Source organism: Theropithecus gelada, chromosome 19 (genome assembly GCF_003255815.1).
Source record: "Theropithecus gelada isolate Dixy chromosome 19, Tgel_1.0, whole genome shotgun sequence".
In the NCBI taxonomy this organism is placed as follows: Eukaryota; Metazoa; Chordata; class Mammalia; order Primates; family Cercopithecidae; genus Theropithecus; species Theropithecus gelada.
This window is the reverse complement of record NC_037687.1, coordinates 23337223-23361561: the sequence shown is the minus strand read 5'-3', so window position 1 is coordinate 23361561 and position 24339 is coordinate 23337223. Positions and strand designations below refer to the sequence as shown.

The 24339-nt window shown below is 42.9% G+C and overlaps 1 protein-coding gene and 3 pseudogenes across 2 annotated transcripts; 3 read left to right on the top strand and 1 right to left on the bottom strand.

Annotated features, from left to right (window-relative positions):
- The first annotated feature begins 2213 nt into the window (after positions 1–2213).
- Positions 2214–3180, top strand: LOC112612721 (annotated as a pseudogene).
- Positions 3181–7071: 3891 nt separating this feature from the next.
- Positions 7072–7836, top strand: IGFL3 (IGF like family member 3). The gene is made up of 3 exons (XM_025365863.1): positions 7072–7096; positions 7397–7450; positions 7562–7836. The coding sequence occupies exons 1-3, from the start codon at positions 7072–7074 to the stop codon at positions 7834–7836; spliced, it is 354 nt and encodes a 117-aa protein (XP_025221648.1).
- A 10419-nt stretch (positions 7837–18255) lies between these two features.
- Positions 18256–20741, bottom strand: LOC112613148 (annotated as a pseudogene). Its single transcript, XR_003116919.1, has 2 exons — positions 19978–20741; positions 18256–19943 (listed from the first exon to the last, which is right to left on the bottom strand). The product of XR_003116919.1 is annotated as an ATP-dependent Clp protease ATP-binding subunit clpX-like, mitochondrial (transcript).
- Positions 20742–21775: 1034 nt separating this feature from the next.
- On the top strand, positions 21776–24112 carry LOC112611893 (annotated as a pseudogene).
- The last annotated feature ends 227 nt before the right edge of the window (positions 24113–24339 follow it).

Here is a 24339-nt window from a genome sequence, read left to right as displayed (position 1 = left end):
GGCTGGAGTGCTGTGGCCGGATCTCAGCTCACTGCAAGCTCCACCTCCCGGGTTTACGCCATTCTCCTGCCTCAGCCTCCCGAGTAGCTGGGACTACAGGCGCCCGCCACCTCGCCCGGCTAGTTTTTTGTATTTTTTAGTAGAGACGGAGTTTCACCTTGTTAGCCAGGATGGCCTCGATCTCCTGACCTCGTGATCTGCCCATCTCGGCCTCCCAAAGTGCTGGGATTACAGGCTTGAGCCACCGCGCCCGGTCAAATATAAATCATTCTATCATAAAGACACATGCACGTGTATGTTCACTGTAGCACTATTCATGATAGTAAAGACACGGAGTCAACCTAAATGCCCATCAATGGTAGACTGGATAAAGAAAATGTGATACATATACATCACAGAATACTATGGAGTCATAAAAAAAGAATAAGATCATGTCCTTTGCAGGAACATAAATGGAGGTGGAGGCCATTATCCTTAGCAAACATAGGAACTGAAAACCAAATATCACATGTTTGTACTTATAAGTGGGAGCTAAATGATGAGAAAACATGGACACATAGAGTGGAACAACACACACTAGGGCCTTTCAGAGAGTGGAGGATGAGAAGAGGGAGAGGATCAAGAAAAATAATCAATGGGTACTAGGTTTAATACCTGGGTGATGAAATAATCTGTACAAAAAACCACCATGACACAAATTTACCTATATAACAAACCTGCAAATGTACCCCTGAACTTAAAATAAAAGTTAAAAAGTTCATTGCAGATTCTGGATAGTAGTCTTTGTCAGATGTATAGATTGTGAAGATTTTCTCCGTTCTGTGGGTTGTCTGTTTACTCTGCTGACTGTTCCTTTTGCCGTGCAAAAGCTCCTTAGTTTAATTAAGTCCCAACTATTTATCTTTGTTTTTATTGAATTTGCTTTTGGGTTCCTGGTCATGAAATCCTTGCCTAAGTCAAGGTTTAGAAGGGTTTTTCCAATATTATCTTCTAGAATTGTACAGTTTCAGGATGGAAGTCCCTAATCCATCTTGAGTTGATTTTTGTATAAGGTGAGAGGAGGATCCTATTTCGTTCTCCCACATGTGGCTAGCCAATTATCCCGGCATCATTTGATGAAAAGAGTATCCTTTCCCCACTTTATGGTTTGGTTTGCTTCGTTGAAGATTAGTTGGCTGTTTCATTGAAGATTAGTTGGCTGTAAGCATTCGGGTTTATTTCTGGGTTCTGTATTCTGTTCCATTGGTCTATGTGCCTATTTTTATACCAGAACTATGGTCTTTTGGTGACTATGGCCTTATAGTATAGTTTGAAATCAGGTAGTATGCTGCCTCCAGATTTGTTCTTTCTGCTTAGTCTTGCTTTGGCTATGTGGGTTCTATATGAAATTTAGAATTGTTTTTTCTAAGTCTGTGAAGAATCATGGTGGTATTTTGATAGGGATTGTGGATTTCAAACAAATCAGTAAACGATCCCATCAAAAAGTGGACTAAGGACATGAAAAGAAAATTCTCCAAAGAAGATATGCAAATGGCCAATAAACATAATTAAAAATGCTCAACATCACTAATGATTAGGGAAGTGCAAATCAAAACCACAATGCGATACCACCTTACTCCTGCAAGAATGGCCATAATCAAAAAATCAAAAAACTGTAGATGTTGGCATGGATGCAGTGATCAGAGAACACTTCTACACTGCTGGTGAGAATGTAAACTAGTACAGCCACTATGGAAAACAGTGTGGCGATTCCGTAAAGAACTAAAAGTAGAACTACCATTTGACCCAGCAATCCCACTACTGGGTGTCTACCCAGAGGAAAAGAAGTCATTATACGAAAAAGATACTGACACATGCATGTTTATAGCAGCACAATTCCAATTGCAAAATCGTGGAACCAACCCAAATAACCATCAGTCAACGAGTGGATAAAGAAACTGTGGTACTTTTTTGCAATGAGTTTGCCACCAGAACACCCCTAAAAGCCAAAATGGGAAAGGAAAAGACTCATCTCAACATTGTCGTCATTGGACATTGATGCCTCAGGACACAGAGACTTCACCAAAAATGTGATTACAGGGACATCTTAGGCTGACCGTACTGTCCTGATTGTTGCTGTTGGTGTTGGTGAATTTGAAGCTGGTATCTCCAAGAATAGGCAGACCTGAGAGCATGCCCTTCTGGCTTACACACTGGGTGTGAAACAACTAACTGTTGGTGTTAACAAAATGGATTCTACCTAGCCACCCTACACCCAGAAGAAATATGAGGAAATCGTTAAGGAAGTCAGCACTTATATTAAGAAAATTGGCTACAACCCCATCACAGTAGCATTTGTGCCAATTTCTGGTTGGAATGGTGACAGCATGCTGGAGCCAAGTGCTAACATGCCTTGGTTCCAGGGATGGAAAGTCATCTGTAAGGATGGCAATGCCAGTGGAACCATGCTGCTTGAGGCTCTGGACCGAATCCAGCTGACACCAGCTCATCCAACTGACAAGCCCTTGCACCTGCCTCTCCAGGATGTCTACAAAATTGGTGGTACTGGTACTGTTCCTGTTGGCTGAGTGAAGACTGGTGTTCTGAAACCTGGTATGGTGGTCACCTTTGCTCCAGTCAGTGTTACAGCTGAAGTAAAATCTGTCGAAATGCACCACGAAGCTTTGAGTGAAGTTCTTCCTGGGGACAATGTGGGCTTCAATGTCAAGAATGCGTCTGTCAAAGATGTTCATCTTGGCAACGTTGCTGGTGACAGCAAAAACGACCCACCAATAGAAGCAGCTGGCTTCACCACTCAGGTGATTATCCTGAACCATCCAGGCCAAATCAGCACTGGCTATGCCCCTGTACTGGATTGCCACATGGCTCATACTGCATGCAAGTTTGCTGAGCTGAAGGAAAAGATTGATCACCATTCTGGTAAAAAGCTGGAAGATGGCCCTAAATTCTTTAAGTCTGGTGATGCTGCCATCGTTGATGTGGTTCCTGGCAAACCCACGTGTGTTGAGAGCTTCTAGGACTATCCACTTCTGGGTCGCTTTGCTGTTCATGATGTGAGACAGACAGTTGCCATGGGTATCATCAGAGCAGTGGACAAGAAGGCTGCTGGAGCTGGCAAGCTCACCAAGTCTGCCCAGAAAGCTCAGAAGGGTAAATGAATATTATCCCTAATACCTGCCACCCCGGTCTTAATCGGTGCTGGAAGAACAGTCTGAGAACTGTTTGTTTCAATTGGCCATTTAACTTTAGTAATAAAAGACTGGTTAGGGATAACAATGCATCATAAAACCTTCAAAAGGAAAGGAGAATGTTTTGTGGACCACTTTGGTTTTCTTTGTTGCGTGTGGCAGTTTTAAGTTACTAGTTTTTTAAATCAGTACTTTTTAATGGAAACAGCTTGACCAAAAATTTATCACAGAATTTTGAGACCCATTTAAAAAGTTTAATGCAGAAAAAAAAGGAAACTGTGGCATGTATATATATACAATGGAATACTGCTCAGCCATAAAAAAAAGTAATGATTTAACAGCATTTGCAACAACGTAGATGAGATTGGAGAAACTGTTCTAAGTGAAGTAACTCAGGAATGGAAAACCAAACATCATATCTTCTCACCAATATGTGGGAGCTAAGCTATGAGGGTGCAAAGGCATAAGAATGATACAATGGACGTTGGGAACTTAGGGGGAAGGTTGGGAGGGGGTGAGGGATAAAAGCCTACAAATAGGGTGCAGTGTATACTGCTCAGGTGATGGGTGCACGAAAATCTCACAAATCGCCACTAAAGAACTTACTCATGTAACCAAATACCACCTGTACCCCAATAACTTATGAAAAATTAAATTTTTAACATTTTAAAAAAGTAAAATTAGTGACTAAAAAAGGAAATTGCATGCAGTCTGTCATCTATCAATCTAACATCTATCTGTCATCCAACCACCCATCCATCCATCCATCACCTATCTACCTACCTACCTACCTACCTACACATCTTACCTATCTACCTATACATCCGTTTAAGAACAATTTTCTGGGAGGAGGATTGATAATTTTCATTAAATCAGCAAAAATTGTCCAGTACCTAAATTATGTTGAAACTTAGTGCCAGAAAGTTATTTCTTCCTTCAAGAAAATTTAGACTAAGGATGATTGCCTATGACCTAAATTGTCAATAGTTCATGGAACAAGATGTGTATATTTTGCTCTTTCTTTCTTATTCTCTTCTTCTCCTTCCTTCCTTCTTCTTTCCTTTCAACAGCATCTCACTCAGTCACCCAGGCTGGATTACAGTGGTGCCATCACAGCTCACCGCAGCCCCGAACTCCTGGGCTGAAGTGATCCTCCCACCTCAGCCTTCCGAGTAGCTGGGAATGCAGGCATGCGCCACCATGCCCAACTAATTTTATTTTTGTTTTCTGGCACAGACAGGGTCTCACTTTGTTGCCCAGGCTGGTCTTGGACTTCTGGCTTTAAGCTATTCTCCTGCCTCAGCCTCCCGAAGTGCCAGGATTACAGGTGTGAGCCACTGTGCCAGCCTGTTTTGCAGCTTTCTTAAGAAAGCACAGTTGAGAAGAGAAAACACTAAGAGCTTGACACATGCCAGCTACTGTGCTGGGAGCTTTTTCAAGTGTGACTTCATCTGATCCTCATAAATACTCAGTTTCAAATTAAAATGACTCTCCTCCACTCAGAGATGTACATATATAGTCTACATTCCCATATCCTTGAACTAGTGATGCAACTTATCATCAATAAGGTCTTGCAATAGCTGTCAGACAAGCAGAGTGACATAGCTGCTGTCGCTTGTACAGGGACAAACTAAGTCTTCAGGTTAATATTCTTGACACTTCAATTAAGTTGTGTGGATTGCTTATGTTTCATGTGTTGAGTGTAATTGTCATTTTAAATATCAGAAAACACCATGATTTGGCTCGTGTGTTGTGTGTGCAGAATGACACATTAGTAGAAGACCATGATGTAAATTTACTGTTAATGAAGCACATACTCATTGTTTTAGGAATAAACCCAGGTACATATTTTCTTGCAAATCAATAACCAAGTGCTTTATGGGGCACAAGAAGACAAAGGGATGAAGAGTATCACATTTTGTTTCTGAGATAGGCACAAAAGGATTGCCTAGCACAAGGAAAACAACATGGCCCATGTATACATATGTAACAAACCTGCACGTTGTACACATGTACCCTAGAACATAAAGTATAATTTAAAAAAAAGAAAGAAAGGCAGAAGGAGTTGTCAAAATCTCTAGGAGTAGATGAAAGAAAATTCAAAGAAAGAAGGGGCTAGTGGCACCAGTTCAATGATAACTTGCAGCATGGGTGTCAGCAGCTTAGAATAAAACCAAACTCTGCATGACCAGTGCTGTTGGTAGAACTGAGAACGATGTTGTGTAAGAAAGCACAGGAACCAATCTGGGGTTGAAAGATGATTCATAGGAGGCAGTCTCCAAATGTGGAGACATTTTAAGAAATCTTTAACACATTTATTTCCCACATATTTTTATTTTTCTATTTGCCTTCCAAAAGTCTACGTCTCAACAGAGCAAGAAGCTCTGTTAATAAGTATAAACATTCTAAGTGATGAGATTGCATCTTAGAGTTGTAAAACAACAGTGTGTCTTTCAATGACATCTTAGTATTAATGAGATACAACATTAAGGATAATTTATCTAAATGATTATCATTATAAAATGTATTAAAAATTATCCCTTCAAGTTGCCCCTCGCCACTTCTGTAAGATGAAAAGTTAAGTACACATTAACTTCCCAATGCCCAATAGTCAAGCTGAAGTTTCATCTGGAAGAAGAATGATAATTGTATATTAAAGATATTATTATTTGTCCTTTGTAATTTACCTAATCAAACTCGAACGTTTCTTTTTAACATTTGGTAGTAAACAAGCTGATAGCCTGGGCTCACTAGGAATCTTCACATTGTTGGCCTTCTTAGGTTCCGGAGTAGGGAAAAGCAGCCTTGTGCATCCAAACCACACCCCACACCTCCGCACATGTAGAGGAACCTAAGAACGAAGCTCAGAAAAGGAGAACCATTTCAAAGGCTATCGTACAGGCTGGATGAACTCATCCCTGTGCTGTGCCAGCAAGTGAAGGATGGAAAGTCTGGCCAATCCTTAGACATTTTCTGATGGAATCATCACACACCCATGAAGGCTGAGGTCCTTTCCACAGCTTTGGGATTATTTGAAATTGTCCAAGCCCTTCCTTAGCTGGCACTTGCCTGGCAGGCCTCAGTTTGCCCTGCCCTTCCATTCCCTCTGTCTGCACACCTAAGTACTACACACATCTAAGTACTACATCACATATCATTGGCCACTAATATAATATGATTATGAAAAGCAGGTGTTTAGTACTTTCCCTGACCATGTAACTAAGATGCTTGAGGTCTCTGAATCCTTGCACCAAGCACACCAGGAGATTTGGGCCATTGCTATTCTCCACCCCCACCCCCCTTATTGAAGTTTCCAGAGCCATGACTCATCTGCTAGGGCAGGTGACAACTCTAATGACTCCAGAGCAAAAAACAAAGTGGCTTCAGAAAGGGTCCCCTTGACATTTCCAGAGACATCGTGCTTGGGGAATTTAGAAGAAACAAGCATTAGGAAGGGAAGGATGTGAAACCAGATAGGGAAGTGGCTGAAGTATTCTCTCTGATTAGAGCTTAGTTGGGCACTCTCTCCTCATCAATGCCAGAGCTCGAAAACTCTTAGAAGCCTAACTTGGAGTAGGACCAACCTACGTTCATTCACCCTGAGGTCTGGGAACAGTATACAGAGAATGCAATTAGTCAGTCTGCAATATTCGGCTCTCTGGTCCCTTACGCCACCCAGTCTCCTCCTTACAGAAACTAAGGAATGTGCTTGGGAGACTTCAGTTACTTTCAAGGAGTGTGCTTGGGAGACTGCAGGTGGCACGATCAGCAACCGTCCAATCAGTAAACTTACCAGGGTAACAGACAAGCCCATTTAGCCTGCATCCATAAGTTCCAGCCTTTTACCCCTCTCCTTTAGTTCTCTGAGAGCCTCTTTGGAAGCATGATGCCACGATGCTGCATCTTGGGTAAGTAGGACCCCAAATCCAAACATCATCTCATCCCATCCCCAGTGCAGCTCCCAAACCTCAACCCAATTCATTCCCCTTTATCCCTAACATTATTCCAGCCTCCTGTTACCTTCTAGTTATCTCAAAGCGTGACGAGCGTGCTGCTCAGAGCCTGCCTGAACAGGATCCCATACAGATTTAGCCCCAAGTGATAATCTCCACCTTTAAACCACCCTAACCCCTGTTTTTTTTGTTTGTTTGTTTCCGTACTTGTCACATTCTCAGCTCCATGTTCAACCTTTTTTCTTTCTCCCTTAGTTCTTGTCTGGGGGATAACAGTCTTCCTCTCCCAGTGTTCACAAGGAACTACAGGTAAGGACAGGACAGGGAAGAATGAAAAGGGAAGAGGTGACGTTGGGAAGAGAGACCGGGAATTGAGTATCTGTTCTTCCTTGGATGCACACCATCAATGTCTGCCCCTAGATGCTCCTGTTGACTCAGGACCATGGCTGTGCCAGCCGGCGCCCAGGTGTGGGAACAAGATCTACAACCCTTCGGAGCAGTGCTGTTACGATGATGCCATCTTGTCCTTAGAGCAGACCCGTCGCTGTGGCTCCAACTGCACCTTCTGGCCCTGCTTTGAGCTCTGCTGTCCCGAGTCCTTTGGCCCCCAGCAGAAGTTTCTTGTGAAGCTGAAGGTTCTGGGTACGAAGTCTCAGTGTCACTCATCTCCCATCTCCCGGAGCTGTATCAGGTAAAGGCCCCTACCTTGCTCTTAACTAAAGGTATGAGGGAGGGATGAGGGATACGGAGGGCTTGAAGGGGAACTCCTGTTTGTGGAGTTCTAATAAGGGCAGAAGAGTCAGCCTGGTGGGAGCAGGGGAAAGCAAAAAGAAGAAGCAGATAAGCTATAAGTCTGCCTTTCTTCATGGTCCAGGACAAATAGCCCTCCTGTATAAATAATTCACAAACTTCTTGCACCCAGCTATCACCAGATCCTCAGCTGGTAGAAAAATACAAGTCATGCAGTTGCCTTCCTGATGTAAAAACCTAACATGCTAAATAATCCAGTGTCGGGAAGACAAAGATGCTTTGCTTCTCTGAAGAAGTTTATAATAATATACAGTATATGTATATGCAGGGAACAATTGGTCAAAAGTGGATTTTGGTTTCCCCAAGGGAAAAGACTGGCTTTGTAATTGTAATTTTTTCGTTATTTTACTTAAAACTGGTAGAGTCTAAGTATTGTATGAAGTGCCCATGATTCTGTCAGTAAATTTGAGCATATTTTTATTAGTTAATGTCCCTTTTGTTTGTTTCTATTTTTAAGGTGAATTTTTCATTCTACCTGAAACCAGTTAAGATACCTTGACAAAAACTGCAATGAGAGGAGGTAACCTATCCTTTTTCAGGAAGAACTGATATCTCTGGCTAAGTATTTCTCCTTTTATTATGGTTTCTAAATCAGTTATTTTCTTCAGCTTTAATTTCATAAAATTAAAAAACTATAAAAAAAATTCCTGTAGCTGTTGGAATAATTAAAGGAAAACAGTATGGCGATTCCTCAAGGATCTAGAACTAGATGTACCATATGACCCAGCCATCCCATTACTGGGTATATACCCAAAGGATTATAAATCATGCTGCTATAAAGACACATGCACACGTATGTTTATTGCAGCACTATTCACAATAGCAAAGACTTGGAATCAACCCAAATGTCCATCAGTGACAGACTGGATTAAGAAAATGTGGCACATATACACCATGGAATACTATGCAGCCATAAAAAAGGATGAGTTTGTGTCCTTTATAGGGACATGGATGCAGCTGGAAACCATCATTCTTAGCCAACTATCACAAGAACAGAAAACCAAACACCGCATGTTCTCACTCATAGGTGGGAACTGAACAATGAGATCACTTGGACTCGGGAAGGGGAACATCACACACCAGGGCCTATCATGGGGAGGGGGGAGGGGGGAGGGATTGCACTGGGAGTTGTACCTGATGTAAATGACGAGTTGATGGGTGCTGATGAGTTGATGGGTGCAGCACAGCAACATGGCACAAGTATACATATGTAACAAACCTGCACGTTATGCACATGTACCCTAGAACTCAAAGTATAATAATAATAAATAAAAAATAAAATAAAATAAAAAAAATCTGGTGCAGTGGTGGTATACCAATCTTTAGAATTCTTAAATATTCTAATGTTTCAAGATGAGGTCATGCTTGGGAAAATCATGTCATAGCATTTACGTTACTTTCAAATGTCATTTTTTGACCCTGGAAAGAAGTCATAATGTTCATCATAATGCTAGCAGCCTGGATAGTGAGCTAAACAAACCCTTGGAAGATTAAATTTTAATCAAGTAGACTAGGAAAACAAAAAACAAATCCTTCCTCCCCTTCCTCCCACCTTTACAGTCTTACTGGAAGGGTGTTCAGAAATTAAAATTTGTGTTTGCTAAGACTTTATTCTGTTGGGGGTTTTAAGAGGTAATACATGTAATGTAAAATGTATGTAAGCCATTGCAAGTTTCTGGGGCATTTTTCCATGCATCAGTAAGATGTCTGATGGTAACTGAATGTAACTTACAGAAAGTAACTAGAAGTGACATGCAGAAAAATAGCAATCAGGCCTTGGATGTTCTTTATTAAACTCTTTTCAGGCATTAACTTTACCAAAAAAATCTGTCATTTTCTAAAGTTCTTTTGCTAAAACCGTTGACTATGGAAAGCAAAAAAAAGGAATTTTTTAGTCTGCTGCTATTATTAACATTTATTATCTGTATCTTTTGGCTCAGGAAATGACTTCACCTATTCATTCCATAAGCCGGTCTTTAACAGGTCACCTAGCTAATTGGGCTGTGTAAACAGATGTGCTGGGAGAAAATTATAATATTTAGTATTTGTCCTAAATATCAAAAATATTTTGACAAGTTTCTTTTTAAGATAGTTTCTAAAGCCTTACCCTGGCTAAAGATGTTTTGTACAAATTATATATAGCCTGCCTAATCTACTAACATGGCACAGAGAATCACAATTCACAATGTGGGGAAAGTCAGGGCAGTGGAAGTGGATGTATACTTTTTATTTTGAGGGCTTCAACCAAATTGCCTTGGAGTTAAAGGTGTATTTCTGCAGCTTTCAGTATAGAGAAAAAGAAGAAAGTGAAGCTGTGTCAGTTTTAGCATTAGCTATATCACAGCAAGTTTTAAAAAGATAGATGAAGTCATTTGCATAAAGGTACAGCATTGAAATACTATGTTGTGTTTGTTTTTACATTTTTACATTTTAAAAATGCAGTAAAAGCCAAGTTAAATTTCTTTCTTTTTTCTTTTTCTTTTTTTTTTTTTGAGACAGAGTCTCGCTCTGTTGCCCAGGCTGGAGTGCAGTGGCCAGATCTCAGCTCACTGCAAGCTCCGCCTCCGGGGTTCACGCCATTCTCCTGCTTCAGCCTCCCGAGTAGCTGGGACTACAGGCGCCCGCCACCTGGCCCGGCTAGTGTTTTGTATTTTTTAGTAGAGACGGGGTTTCACCATGTTAGCCAGGATGGTCTCGATCTCCTGACCTCGTGATCCCCCCGTCTCAGCTTCCCAAAGTGCTGGGATTACAGGCTTGAGCCACCGCGCCCGGCCTAAATTTCATTTAAAAACAGAAAAATGCAAATCAGCTCACTGCAACCTTGCCATTATCAGTACTGTAAGTAGCTCCCTCCAGCACAAGCACCATCCTATAAAATCCCCAGCAAGCCTTTGTCTCTTCGCAGTCAGCTCTCCACTTGCTGTTTTGCCTTTGCTTTCTTGCAACATATTTTTCTATTTTTGCTTAAAAAATCTGCCTTTCTTTACCTACAACTGTCTTGGTGAATTCTTTTTACTACCCACGTGACACCAACCTTAGATAGTCATCACCTGAGACACTGTTGTTTTATCTCTGGCTAATTCTGAAATCTTTCCTCTCTTCTCCTTGTCTTTGTCTCATAATTCCTCAATTTTTCTTTCTTCACAGTTGAGAGGAAATAATTCTCATCTCAGTGAGTTGTTGAGATGCATCTTGGGAAGATGCTCAGGCTATGAGTGTTGGAGTGAGCGGATGGGAGGAAAATCTTAGAAATTTTCTTTTCTTCTTCTTATTATTTTTTTTCAAGACAGGATCTCACTTTGTCATCTAAGCTGGAGTGCAGTGGCATGATCTCAGCTCACTGCAGCCTCAACCTCCTGGGCTCAAGTGATCTTCCTACCTCAGTCTCCTAAGTAGCTGGCACTACACTCACATGGCACATTCTACCACATCTGGCTAACTTTGTTTTTTGTTTTTGTTTTTTGTCTTTTTTTGGGAGTATAGGACTGGAACTTTCTAAGCACTGACAAATGTACATGTTCCATCAAATGTGTATCTTGAAATGTAAATATATTTTTAAAGGGCTATAAATTGGATGTGAATTTTAAAAAGCATAAAAATAAAAGTAAAAATAAACCTCTTAAGTTTATTTTTTTAATTTTTTATTTTAAATTGACAAATTATAGTTGTGTTTATGGGATGCAGCATGATTGATGAATTCAAGGTGGAATAATTAAACTCAAGGAAATTAACATATCTATTACCTTCAATATTTGACATTTTTCCGTGGTAAGAACACTTGAAATGTACTCTCTTAATAATTTTGAAATATACATTTTCTTTTACTATATGCATCATGCTGTGCAATAGCCAAATTATAGAAGTTTATGATATCTGTATCTTCTTGGTAAATTTCTCATTCATATTCCAAACTGAATTTCTGATTTCTTTGTGTTGGTTTTCAGATTTCTATTGCATCACATTTTCTTTAAGATCCATATTTTTAAGTCTTTATCTGGCATTTTGAGGAATTCTTTGTTATTGGGATCTACTGCTGGACAATTGTTATGATCTTTCACGTGGTGTCATATCTTCCTGCTTTTTCATGGTGACTGTGTCCTTCTGTTGATATCTACACATTGGGTGTAGCAGCCAAGTCACTTGTTCCAGTTTGTTAAAATTGCTTTTGTAGGGGATGATTTTTTCCTGAGGATGTACGTTGTTAAGACACTTTGATTTGGGGCACTGTGATAGGAACAGGAGGCAGGAAAATTCTAGGCACAAAAGGGCAGGGTCCCTGGTAAGAGACCCACCCTCAAGGCTGGAACCACGGCCCATGGGGGAACTTTACATCCCTGTTTTCCTGCTCAAATGTTGCCTTTTCCAAAACCACTCCTGGCCTGCCCCGTCACCCCTGCCCCTGTCCCGTACCCATAAAATCCCCAGGCTCCACTGGCAGAGAGCAGAGAAGGGAAGAAGAGGAGAAGCAGCTGGACATCAGAGACTACAGATGAACTTCAGAGAGAAGCAATTTGACTTCAGAGGGATGGCCTGATGGCATAGCTTTGGAGAGGAGCCCAGCTGGGGACGGCCAGACTTCGGGGGAAAAATACCTTCCTGTTTCATCCCCTTTCCAGCTCCCCTTTCCACTGAGAGCCACCTTCATTGGCAATAAAATTTCCACATTTACTATCTTCAATTCGTTCATGCAACCTGATTCTTCCTGGACACTGAGCAGGAGCTCAGGATACACAGGGCTGTCACAACGAGCTGTTAAACACCTAAGCCATTCGTGGATGGCAGAGCCAAAAGAGCACTGACTGCGACACTCCCTCTGAGGCTTCATGGGTTGTGAGCATCCCCCAGATGCTGCCGCAGGGCCAGTACAGAGTTGTGCTCCTGCCAGTGCCCAAAACACGCCTGCCCTGGCTCCTGCATCCCCTTGCCAGCATGCTCCACCCCCACCCCACCCCACCCACTGGTGAGCAATTGAGCGCTACAGGTATTTTGAGTACCCCTGTCACAAGTCTCATGAAGGGGTTAGGGAAATTATCCCGGTTGACCTGCAGTAGAGTGGTCTTTGTATGACTTCTTTGGCAGTATTCGGGGTCAGTGGTATCTGTGATTTCCTCAGAGGCTTAAGCTACAGCTATTAGTTGAGGTTGTAGTAAAGTTTAACTGGGGACTTGGATGTCAACTGAGCCAGTCTTTGGCCCCAGTAGTGGCAGCAGTGGGATGAGAGTGACTGTTTTTAGGCCCCAGAGCCGCATACCCTGGTTCGAGTTAGTGGGTTCTAGGGGCTGATTCTTGGGCCTCCAGATGTCTGGCTTAGAAGCTAGTAGTGGGAGCGATGATCCCGGTGTGTGGGCAGGTTCTCAGGCCCCTGGACAGCTGGTGTGGCATGGGAGATAGCAGTAGCAGTGGGGGAGCAGCTCACTGGGACTCAAGCCCTCCATGTTGGTGTTATAAGAAGATGCGATCAGTTGGCAGGCTTGTCCCCAGTCCCACAGTCACTTGTAGCACTGCAGTGGTCATTGTCCTGTGTATGGTGTACCCTGGAGAGCTTGGACTACCCTGTTTGGTAAGAGAGTTTGGTCTACCCTGTTCCTCTCCCAGCAGGGTGTGGAACACATCACCTCAAACTCACCTGGAGGGCGGGGCACAGCCAAGTGTTAAACACTTAAAATGGTGCCAGCTGTGGGCTTGTGACCAGGCAAGACAGAGACCCCTCCTAGAAAAGCATCATCCCACAGCAGGGTGTTGAGTATTATCCTGAGTATGTATAGGAGAGCCTGGACTCCCTGTCCCGCCTAAACCGGGCCACAGCTGCAGCCAAGTCAACTCTAACTGAGGCCAAGGGTGGGGCACAGCCTGAACTTCAACTGTGAAAACTGCACCTTGGGCCTGCAACCACAGAGGCTGAGGTCCCTCCCATGCAAGCAGCATGGGCAAGAAGCTATGGGGAATGCAGTCTGCTCACGTCTAAGTCTCAACTGCAGCCTTCGGCAGGGCGGCAGTGACCCTCCCAGGGGTGCGTGGGAGTGCCTGGTCTCCCTTCCGCCTTCTTGCAGCAGCACAGTGGCAGCAGCTGTCCGTAGATACCTGATGTCTGGGCTCAAAATGGTGCCCATCTGAGGCTGCCCAGGGTTCAGATGCCTGTGGGAGTGCGTGTGGGTTCCCTTTCTGCAGCAACATCTTTAGGCAGCTTCGTATGTCAGGCCTGAGGCCCTGGTGAGTCCGGTGTTTCTCCTGTAGCCAAGACTATAAAAGCCCGTTTGGGAGTGTGGAGCCCAGAAGCTGTCCCTCTTATTGCCCCCCCACATCCAGGAGTCTCTCCCAGCTCAGTCAATCCCAGGCGGGCAAGCTGCCTCGGACCCTCTGCTTACTTCTGGTGCTTCCCATCTCTTCTCTGGTGAACCCCAGCATTCTCTCCTAGACCATTTGTTTGAAATGTGAGTATCTACTTGCTATTCTGGTTTTCTCTGTGGAGGACACCTACCTGCATCTATTCAGCCATTATGATTCATCTCCAAAGTCTATTCCAAATTACAGAACTTCCAAACTACCGAAGTTTCAAAGGCTGCTTCCAAAGTGTAAAAGGCTGCTCCAAAGTCTATTCCAAATTACAGAAGTTTCAAAGGCTGCTTCTAGACTATCGGTGGTTTAATGTTAAACACATTTATGAACATTAAACTTTCCTTTAATTTTTTTTATTGTTTTAATTGCCTCCTGCTTACCTCGTTTATAAGAAAAGGATTCCCACCCTAGGGCTGTGGGGATGGCAAAACACAGGACGTTAATTCTGGGTGGATGAAATCAACAGTAGATCATTAGCCCCACCTATGCTCACAGCCTGAGGGAGGACACTGCATGCTAAGAATGGCCACAAACGTTGCATTTAGGAGCACCCAACAAGCAGGGGCTACGGAAGGCAGGCTCTGTAGTGTCAGGAGAGTGAGGTGGTCCCTGGTTCCTGCAGGAGGAAGTGCTATCTCCATTCTGGGGCCTGTAGTCCCAAGCAAGATTCATTTTAAAAATGAATGGATGGGCCGGGCGCGGTGGCTCAAGCCTGCAATCCCAGCACTTTGGGAGGCCGAGACAGGCGGATCACGCGGTCAGGAGATCGAGACCATCCTGGCTAACACGGTGAAACCCCGTCTCTACTAAAAGTACAAAAAAATAGCCGGGCGAGGTGGCGGGCCCCTGTAGTCCCAGCTACTCGGGAGGCTGAGGCAGGAGAATGGCCTAAACCTGGGGGGCGGAGCTTGCAGTGAGCTGAGATCCGGCCACTGCACTCCAGCCTGGGCGACAGAGCAAGACTCCGTCTCCAAAAAAAAAAAAAAAAAAAAGAATGGATGGTAGTCCGGGCGCGGTGACCCACATCTTGATTGAGGCCATCCTGGCCACTGTGGTGAAACCCCGTCTCTACTAAAAATACAAAAAAAATAGCTGGGCATGGTGGCATGTGCCTGTAGTCCCAGCTACTTGGGAGGCTGAGGCAGAAGAATCAGTTGAACCTTCCCAGGTGGAGGCTGCAGTGAGCCGAGATCGTGCCAGTGCACTCCAACCTGGCGACAGAATGAGACTCCATTTCCAAAAAAATAAAAAATAAAAAGAACGAATGGATTCACAGAATGAATGTGACTGGGCTGCTTAAGTGATTTCAGGGTCTGGCAGGGAACTGAAACCAGCTATTCAGGAATAAACAAGAACTGTAACCGGTCTCCTTGATAGGGAGGGTTGTTTGGTTGAGAGACCTTATCCACAGGAGCAGCATGAAGGGGAAACTTTGTGGTTCAGACTTGTAAGGCCCTCCCAATGTCCCCAGCTATCAAGGACGTATATAATGTTGGGCCTTAATTTTAGGTCTTATGCAATACTTACGCACGAAGACGTTTACACATGCCTGTGCTTCTTAGATAATACAGTGTTTGTTTGAAAGGCAGAATTAGGAAACCACAAAAAATCAAAGGTAACACAATTCTCCCACACAAACTGAATGTTTTAAATCTCGACTAGAAATGAAAAAAAAAATTTTTTTTTTTTGAGACAGAGTTTCATTCTTGTCGCCCAGGCTGGAGTGCAGTGGCGCGATCTCGGCTCACTGCAACCTCTACCTCACAGGTTCATGCGATTCTCCTGCCTCAGCCTCCCAAGTAGCTGGGGTTACAGACACCCACCACCACACCCCACTCATTTTTGTACTTTTAGTAGAGACAGGGTTTCACCATGTTAGTCAGTCTGGTCTTGAACTCGTGACTTCAGGTGATCCACCTGCCTTAGCCTCCCAAAGTGTTGGGATTACAGGCATAAGCCACCGCGCCTGGCCCAAAATGCAAACATTTTTAAAACAAATCTTGCTTGGGATTACAAGCTCCAGGATGGAGATAGCAAAAGTTACAAGTTTGATGTGGGTGGTGAATCTGCTAACAGGAGAGTGATAGGCATAAGGAGACAGATGAAGTTCTAGGAGCTAAACTGGACCTCAGAACCAACGCCAGCAGCAGGAATTGTCAGACTGTCCATCAGTGGTAGAATTTTTGCACTGCCTATGTCCCTGTGAAGATCTAATTTTCTTGACTGCAGAAATCTGCCCATGTGTGAGAACAACAGCGTGGTATAACTTCCTGGGCTATGCCACTCAAGGAAGATAGGAGACCCCCTAGTGTCAATGTGATACCTGGAAAGCCAAGTGCTGTGGCTCATGCCTGTAGTCCCAGCTACTCAGGAGGCTCAGGTGGGAGAATCACTCGAGCCCAAAAGTTCCAGGCCAGCCTGGGCAATATAATGAGACTCCATCTCTATTAAAACAAAAACAACCTGGAAACTATACAGGGTGTGTGTGTGTGTGTGTGTGTGTGTGTGTGTCACATAGCTGAATAGGACACATTCATAAACCTAAAGTTGGTAACAGAAGGGATTGGGGTCGGGCACAATAGCTCATGCCCGTAATCCCAGCACTTTGGGAGGCCAGGGATGGAGAATCACTTGAGCCCTGAGTTAGAGACCAGCCTGAGCAGCAGAGTGAGAATCTTGTCTCTACGATTTTATATATATATATATTATATATATATATATATAATATATATGTGTATATATATACACTAGCCAGGCATGATGGCACATGCATGTAGTCCCAGCTACTGGAAAGGCTGAGGTGGGAGGATCCCTTGGGCCCAGGAGTTTGAGGCTGCAGTGAGCTATGGTTATACCACTGCACTTTTGCCTGAGTGACAGCACAAACTCTGTCTCTAAAAAAATCAACCAAACAAACAACAACAACAACAAAACAACAAAAAAGAAGGGATTGAAAACTACCAATTCAATCAGATTTTTAAAAATGACTTTTAAGAGAATTCTTCTTGGCCTGCTGCAATGACTCACACCTGTAATCCTAGCACTTTGAGAGACAAAAGTAAAATGATCACTTGAGGCCAGGAGTTCAAGACCAGCCTAGGCAACATAGTGACACCTCATATCTACAAAATATGAAAATTTAAAAAGAGAGAAAACTTCCTAACTGCAGCCTCAATTAACCTTTACTCTCCAGGTATATTGAAAAAACTTACTGAATAAGCTTAGCTCAATTAAAGCTTAAACTTACTTTTAAAATAAATAATAAAATACCTTACATAATGAGAAAAAAATAGTCAAAATAAAGCTCAAGATTTTAAGGCTTCATTTTAAAATCGAATCCTTGCCTACTTTTACTCCAACAAATTAAGTTTATGCCAAACCAGTATATAAAATTTTTACTAGTTATTATAATTGCCTAATTTAATATAAGATAAACAAGTTAATTAATTTAATTTGTGTAAGTTGTATAACATAAATAATTTAATACAAGTTAAATTCGAGTGTGAAAAGATTTACTGGCTCTATTAAAACTAAAAATATAAGCAAGGTAATTGGCATGTTAATTAGCTTGATTTAATCTTTCCACACAGGTACCACTGTGGGTTGGTACGCCTTTCCCAGAACTCCGTTACATGAATTAGAGCATCACACTGTATCAGATAAATGCACACAATTATAATTTGTCCATTAAAAAAATACAATTGGCCTGCTTCGGTGGCATGCACATGTAATCCCCACAACCCGGGAGGCTGAGGTAGGAGGATTCCCTGAGGCCAGAAGTTTGAGACCAGCCTGTGCAACATAGTGAAACCTCATCTGTAAAAATTTAGAAATTGTTCTAATTAGAATAATACTAATTGAAACTTGCTTTAACTGAAGCAAATGCTTTGGAAAGATTCAATATAGCTGAATCAGCAAAGAGATATTGTTCTTATTTGCTAGAGGCAAAGCAATGTATATTTTTTTCTCAATATTCAATTTTAAAGAATTTATTTTCCCATTTGTGGAGTAACATTATTGTAACATCTACAGTTATTGCAATACCTGCATTGCTTAAAATAATTCCTAAGAATTTTGTTAAAGCATAGTTTTTTTTTAAAAACTGAACCAAAATAATGTACATTTTATCTCTAAACACTGTGTCATTGAAGTCCACATAACGTCCTCTGTAAAATCAATGTGATGTTACAATAATATACATGATCTGATTCTTATCCTAAAGGCTTCTCTGACCATGTATGATATCCAAGATAGATCCAATGCCTTTAATATCAGACTGTAGAGACAGTTATGATCCTAAACAAAAGAAGGAAAAGCTGTATATACAGGACAGCAATATGACAGTTTAGCTGTTTGCAGCATCTGCTTGGCGGGGCCAGCCTTCTTCTTCAACTCCAGAGTCATACTCCTCTTCAGAGGATTCTTTTGTTGGAGTCCGGATGTATCCTGGTTCCTTTTTTCCTTCTACTACTTCTTTGTCAACCTCCACACGTACGGTATCAGAATTAGGGACTTCAAACATTGGTTCTAGTAACAGTTTTTCCATTATGGACCGAAGGCCTCGTGCACCTGTTTTTCATTCTAGTGCCAATCTGGCTATAGCTTTCAAAGCATCCTCAGTAACATTCAGTTCACACTTATCCATGCTGAATAAGGCCTGGTACTGAGGAATAACAGCATTTCGTGGCTCAGTTAGTATTTGTACAAGTGTTTTCTCATCTAGGCTATGCAATGGAACCACCACAGGCAACTGTCCCACAAACTCAGGAATCATGCCAAACTCAATCAGACCTCTGGCTTCCACATGACGCAATAACCGATCTTTTTCTTCAATGTCTTGGTGAGTATTTGATTCCCCACTTTATTAGCAAGGTCTGCAGCAGCTGTAGCCCTTCTGCCTTTTCCCAGATTAGATGGTGTTCCAAATCCAAGATACTTTTCATTTTTCCTCCTGCTGATGATTCTGTCTAAACCACTGAAAGCACCAGATGCAACAAACAGGATGTTTGTTGTATCAACTTGTACTCTTTCTCCATGGAGCTTTCGGGAATTCTTTTCTGGAACATTGACTATTGTGCCTTCTAGTAGTTTTAATAAGCCTTGCTGAACGCCTTCTCCACCTACATTTCGTAACTGATGAATGCCTGGCACACTGCCAATCGTATCGACTTCATCCAGAAAGACAATTCCTTGTTGTGCTTTTTCCACACTGTAATTGGCATCTTGGAGTAGTCTGGCAATCACAGATTCAATATCCTCGCCTACGTATCCAGCCTGAGTCATAGTTGTACACTCACAGATAGCAAAACGGATATCAAGGCATTCAACTAGGGTTTGTGCCAGCAGAGTTTTACCCGACCCAGTTGGTCCAAGTAGCAAAATATTACTTTTTTCAAGTTTTCTGTCATCATGAGAAGAATCCAATACTTCACCTCCTCATTTTTCCTGAGGTATCTGTTGATTTACCTGTTGCTGCATTGATGCTCCTAAAGCATTACCATGTGGGCTCATTCCAGCAATCTGAAGTAATTTTCTAAATCTGTACTCATCCTCCCGTCTTCTTACTTCTAACTCTCTTGGTGTTAATGATGTCTGCTTCTCAACCTCTGCTTGCTGTCTCAGATTAGCTGGGATATTATCATGTATTCCCATAATACATACGGAACTTATGCAATGGAACCACCACAATGTGATTGTACACAGCAACTGAAAGCACCTTCTTAGCAAATGACTGGCCAACAACATACTTGTCGAGGTAGTTATAAATCTTCTTAGGGGGAGGTGGTGGTTTCTGTTGGAATGCCAATTTTACAGCTTCTGCTGCTGATGCTTAATTATGCTTTTCTTTGAGTCTGCTTCAGATAGCACAACAAAAAACTGATGACATTTTTCACACCTGACAAAACAGGTGGATGACACAAAGGTCTCTATATGTGTGCACAAGTCGCCACATTTAGGACAGCGCAGCTGGTTTCCGCCTTTCCCAGAATTCCCAGGGCCTGATTTCTTACTACTTCCCTCACTTGCTGATTTCTTATTTCCATTTCCAGAACCATCTTTACTTATCCCATCTTTTGAGGCAAAGTATGCTGGTGTTTCTGTAAAAGATCTAAGAGGAGCTCTTCGCAGAATCTGAGTTTCAAATGTCCCAAGCCTTCCTAAAACTGGTATATGAATGCGACCACCAGAAATACCTCTCTGCGCGGAGGCCAGCGAGGAGGTGACGAGCCGGGCGGCAGCTGCGCCGCAAGTACAAGCACCGCAGCTGGGCATTTCCGCGGGGCCTAGGCCAGGGCTTCGCCCCCTGAGGACCTCCGGGTCTCTGCGGTGCGAATCCTGCTCGCAAGGCTCGCTGACTCGGTTCCGAACCCTTCCGCGGGCCCCACACCCCGTGCAGAGTTCACCTGCCCGGCAGCCAGGCCTTCGCGCTTCTGTGCCCCACAGCCCTCTACTCACCAGAGTAGACACCCAACCCGGCCTCGTGATGTATTTTTTTAATTACTAAAATCTAGGATTTCCCAGTCAGACTATTAGGTAAATGTCCTCAAACTCATAGCACTTTTTACAGAAAACCGCAGGTAGATATTGCCAGCAATGCATTATCAATATTATCTGGTGTTGTTGCCACAAAGACAATGAGAGCTCTTTTCTGTAAGCTCACACTCACAGAGAAAATCCTTTCTTAAAAGATTGGGAAATGAACAATCCAAAAATAGAATTACCAGTCCCACTTACATCATCAACAAAAGGAAAAATGGACCCATCCTCAGTCACTAAGACCTGAGAACAGAGAGTGGCAGCTCCTTCACACAGGTGGCAGAGAAAGGAAGCTGTCAGCCAGGGAGCCTCCTGGAGTATACCTGAGATGGGCAGAACTGGGGACATCAGTTCTCTACAGCAACACTGCAATGAGGAGCTGGAGTGGCGTAGAAAAAATTCCAACACTTTTTGCTGGTGAGTAGCTCTACTCATTGATTCATCCCTGTTGCTGGTTCCCTTCTTGAAGCTTGAAAATAATCTGAACTTTGCATGTCAAGAGCTGCTGGCCTCCTCCCAGACGTTAATTTTCTGTATTGGGTAGGTATTGGCTGCAAACACAAGATGAGATTACACAGAGAGTTGGGGAGTGAAACTGCTCCCACTCAGGCTGAGTCACCAGAGTCAGGGTGCGTTACCAGACTCACCCCCTCAGAGGTTTCTGGGGTTGGTTGACAGCTTGGGTCTGCACAGCTACCTCTCAGAGAACACACTGGCCACAGCTCCCAAGTTGTAGCTGTTTCTGCCTCCCCGACCCAGAACTGCTACTTCCCTCAACGTTTCCAGTGATTTGTCGCATTTCATTTCGTCTTGTGTTCTCTACTGAAGCTGCCCGATTTTCGTTTTATGTGCCTTACCTGACATTTTGGGGGTTATTCACATTTTGAAAATGTATTTTCATTTTCCCTGTAAGAGAAAGCCTGTGTTTCTGGCTTGCAAATCAGGCTCGAGATGGCACCTTCCCCAGAGCTCAGGAATTCTGGGTGAGGATTGAATGTGGGGAATGTCACGAGATTTAGCCTGCTCCTGTAGGCAAAAGGACCTTTTGAAACACACAAGTGGAGATAGTTAGGTATTTCATACACATAACATAGTTGTGATACAAAAGCCAAAGAAAGACAATTGCCAGATATTCTAGGACGCTGGTCCTCATTATTAGTATGCATGAGAGCCACTAGGGCTATGGATGAAAATGCAAATTCCTGCGCCTCACTCCCAGAGATTTTGATTCTGTAAATCTGTGGGGAGTCCAGGAATCTGCATATTCAAAAAGCACTTGTATTAGTCAGTTTTCACAATGCTATGAAGAGCTGCCTGAGGCTGGGTAATTTATAAAGAAAAGAGGTTTAATTGGCTCACAGTTCTGCTTGGCTGGGAAGGTCTCTGGAAATTTACAATCATGGCAGAAGATGAAGGGGAACCAAGGCATATCTTACATGGTGGCAGGCGAGAGAGAGAGAGAGAGAGAGTGCCACACTTCTTAACCATCAGATCTCGTGAGAACTCACTCACTATCATGAGAAAAGCATGAGGGAAACTGCCCCCATGATCCAATCACCTCCCATCAGATCCCTCCCTAACACATGCGGTAATTCAAGGTAAGATTTGGGTGGGGAAACAGAGCCAAACCATATCAGCACCCATGACTTTAATAAATGGAGCTCACCAATAACTTCTGTGAAAATAAAGACTAACCAGATGAGAAAGCAAAGGCCATCTATTCTATAACAAATAAGTCAGCCACCATCACTTCCATTTTGGGAGAGACTCAAAGGCCAGCCGAGCAGTAGGAAAGCTTTACAGTGGAAAAGGTATCATCCTTTTTTTCACATGTTCCCTGATTTGAGGCTGTTGGCATGGGGAAGCTGAGGATAGCTAACTAGATGTACGGCATCCTATGCGATTGGTTTAGGGTACATATTTGGCTTTCCTAGGTTGCTCCTAAGTTAGAAACAGGAACAAAAATTTGGGAAGCTGTCAGTTATTAATCAAGTCCTGGCCATTTGGAGCTGACTGTTACTGGAGTTATTGTTTAGTTTCCTGGATTGTTACTAGAGATAGTCTGACTTCCTACAAGTGTGACTTACAGCAAGTGGCTTCCTGGGCTATTTATTGTAGAAAAGTGGGTTGATTTCCTAGGCAGGTAGCTGTAGGGCATGGGTCAGAGTTCTGTTTTTATATGTGGTCTGGCCATTGTCTGTATATTTTGTCTCTCATCTCTGAGAAATACAGCCATAAACCAAGCTCTTTTTGTAACACAGAGCAGAACTTCAATACAGGGGACTGCTTTCTTCATTATTGCTGTCATCTATTTGTTGCTGCTTTTTGACAGTGATGATCTCAAGGCAAAAACGGCTGAACATCCTATTTATTTATTTATTTATTTATTTATTTTTTATTTTTTTTTTTTTTTGAGACGGAGTCTCGCTCTGTCGCCCAGGCTGGAGTGCTGTGGCCGGATCTCAGCTCACTGCAAGCTCCGCCTCCCGGGTTCACGCCATTCTCCTGCCTCAGCCTCCGGAGTAGCTGGGACTACAGGCGCCCGCCACCTCGCCCGGCTAGTTTTTTGTATTTTTAGTAGAGACGGGGTTTCACTGTGTTAGCCAGGATGGTCTCGATCTCCCGACCTCGTGATCCGCCCGTCTCGGCCTCCCAAAGTGCTGGGATTACAAGCTTGAGCCACCGCGCCCGGCCTGAACATCCTATTTAATTAGGATAGTCCAGGGCTCTAACTTACATGCTTTACACAACCATTGCCTTCTTAGGCATGGCAGATAACAAGCATGGAATATTATTGCTAGTCTTGGCTTTGTGGTGTAAAGTTGGTTTTCATACAGCTCCCAGAAAGCTCTCTATAGACATCAGTGGAGCCAAAAGTCTTCAAGCTTTATCCCATCTTATTTCCCGCTTCTCTTGTGCCCATGGGTCATTATCTTTCCTGTGACAACTGAGATTAAAGGTAAATCTTGGTTTTCTCTCTTTATGCCTTGCACAATGCTTATCTTCTTTGTCGTAATCCTGGATTACATGGAATCCATTTGTTCAGTCAAAATGGAAGTTTCCAAATGTTCCCACAATTGATCCTTTCCCATTTTTGTTAGTGCTTTGGAAATTTTTGAATACATCCAACAACAGTCTGAACAAAACAGCATACCAGGAAAGTGCAGAACACATTCTGTCTGGAGGAGTGGCAGTGAGTGCTAGGTCTTCATTTTGTCTACCAATGTCTTTTCATCTCCCTCTGAGAGAGGACGGAATGCTTTTTGCCTCTGTAGAATCATTCTGTGATATGTTGACCAGCAGTCTGGGTCTCATCTCAGATGTATTTCACACACTCTATGACTGCTGTGTTTTAGTCACGATATTTATTGCTGCCCTGATGAAAAGATGGAATGCAATGGGGATTTTTCTCCTATGGGTGCACCCAGATAGAAATTCTCTCTCAATTTATTAATAGACTTTTTCTTTTTTCCAAGAAAATTCCATTTGTATTTCAATTAGTATTAAAACAAACT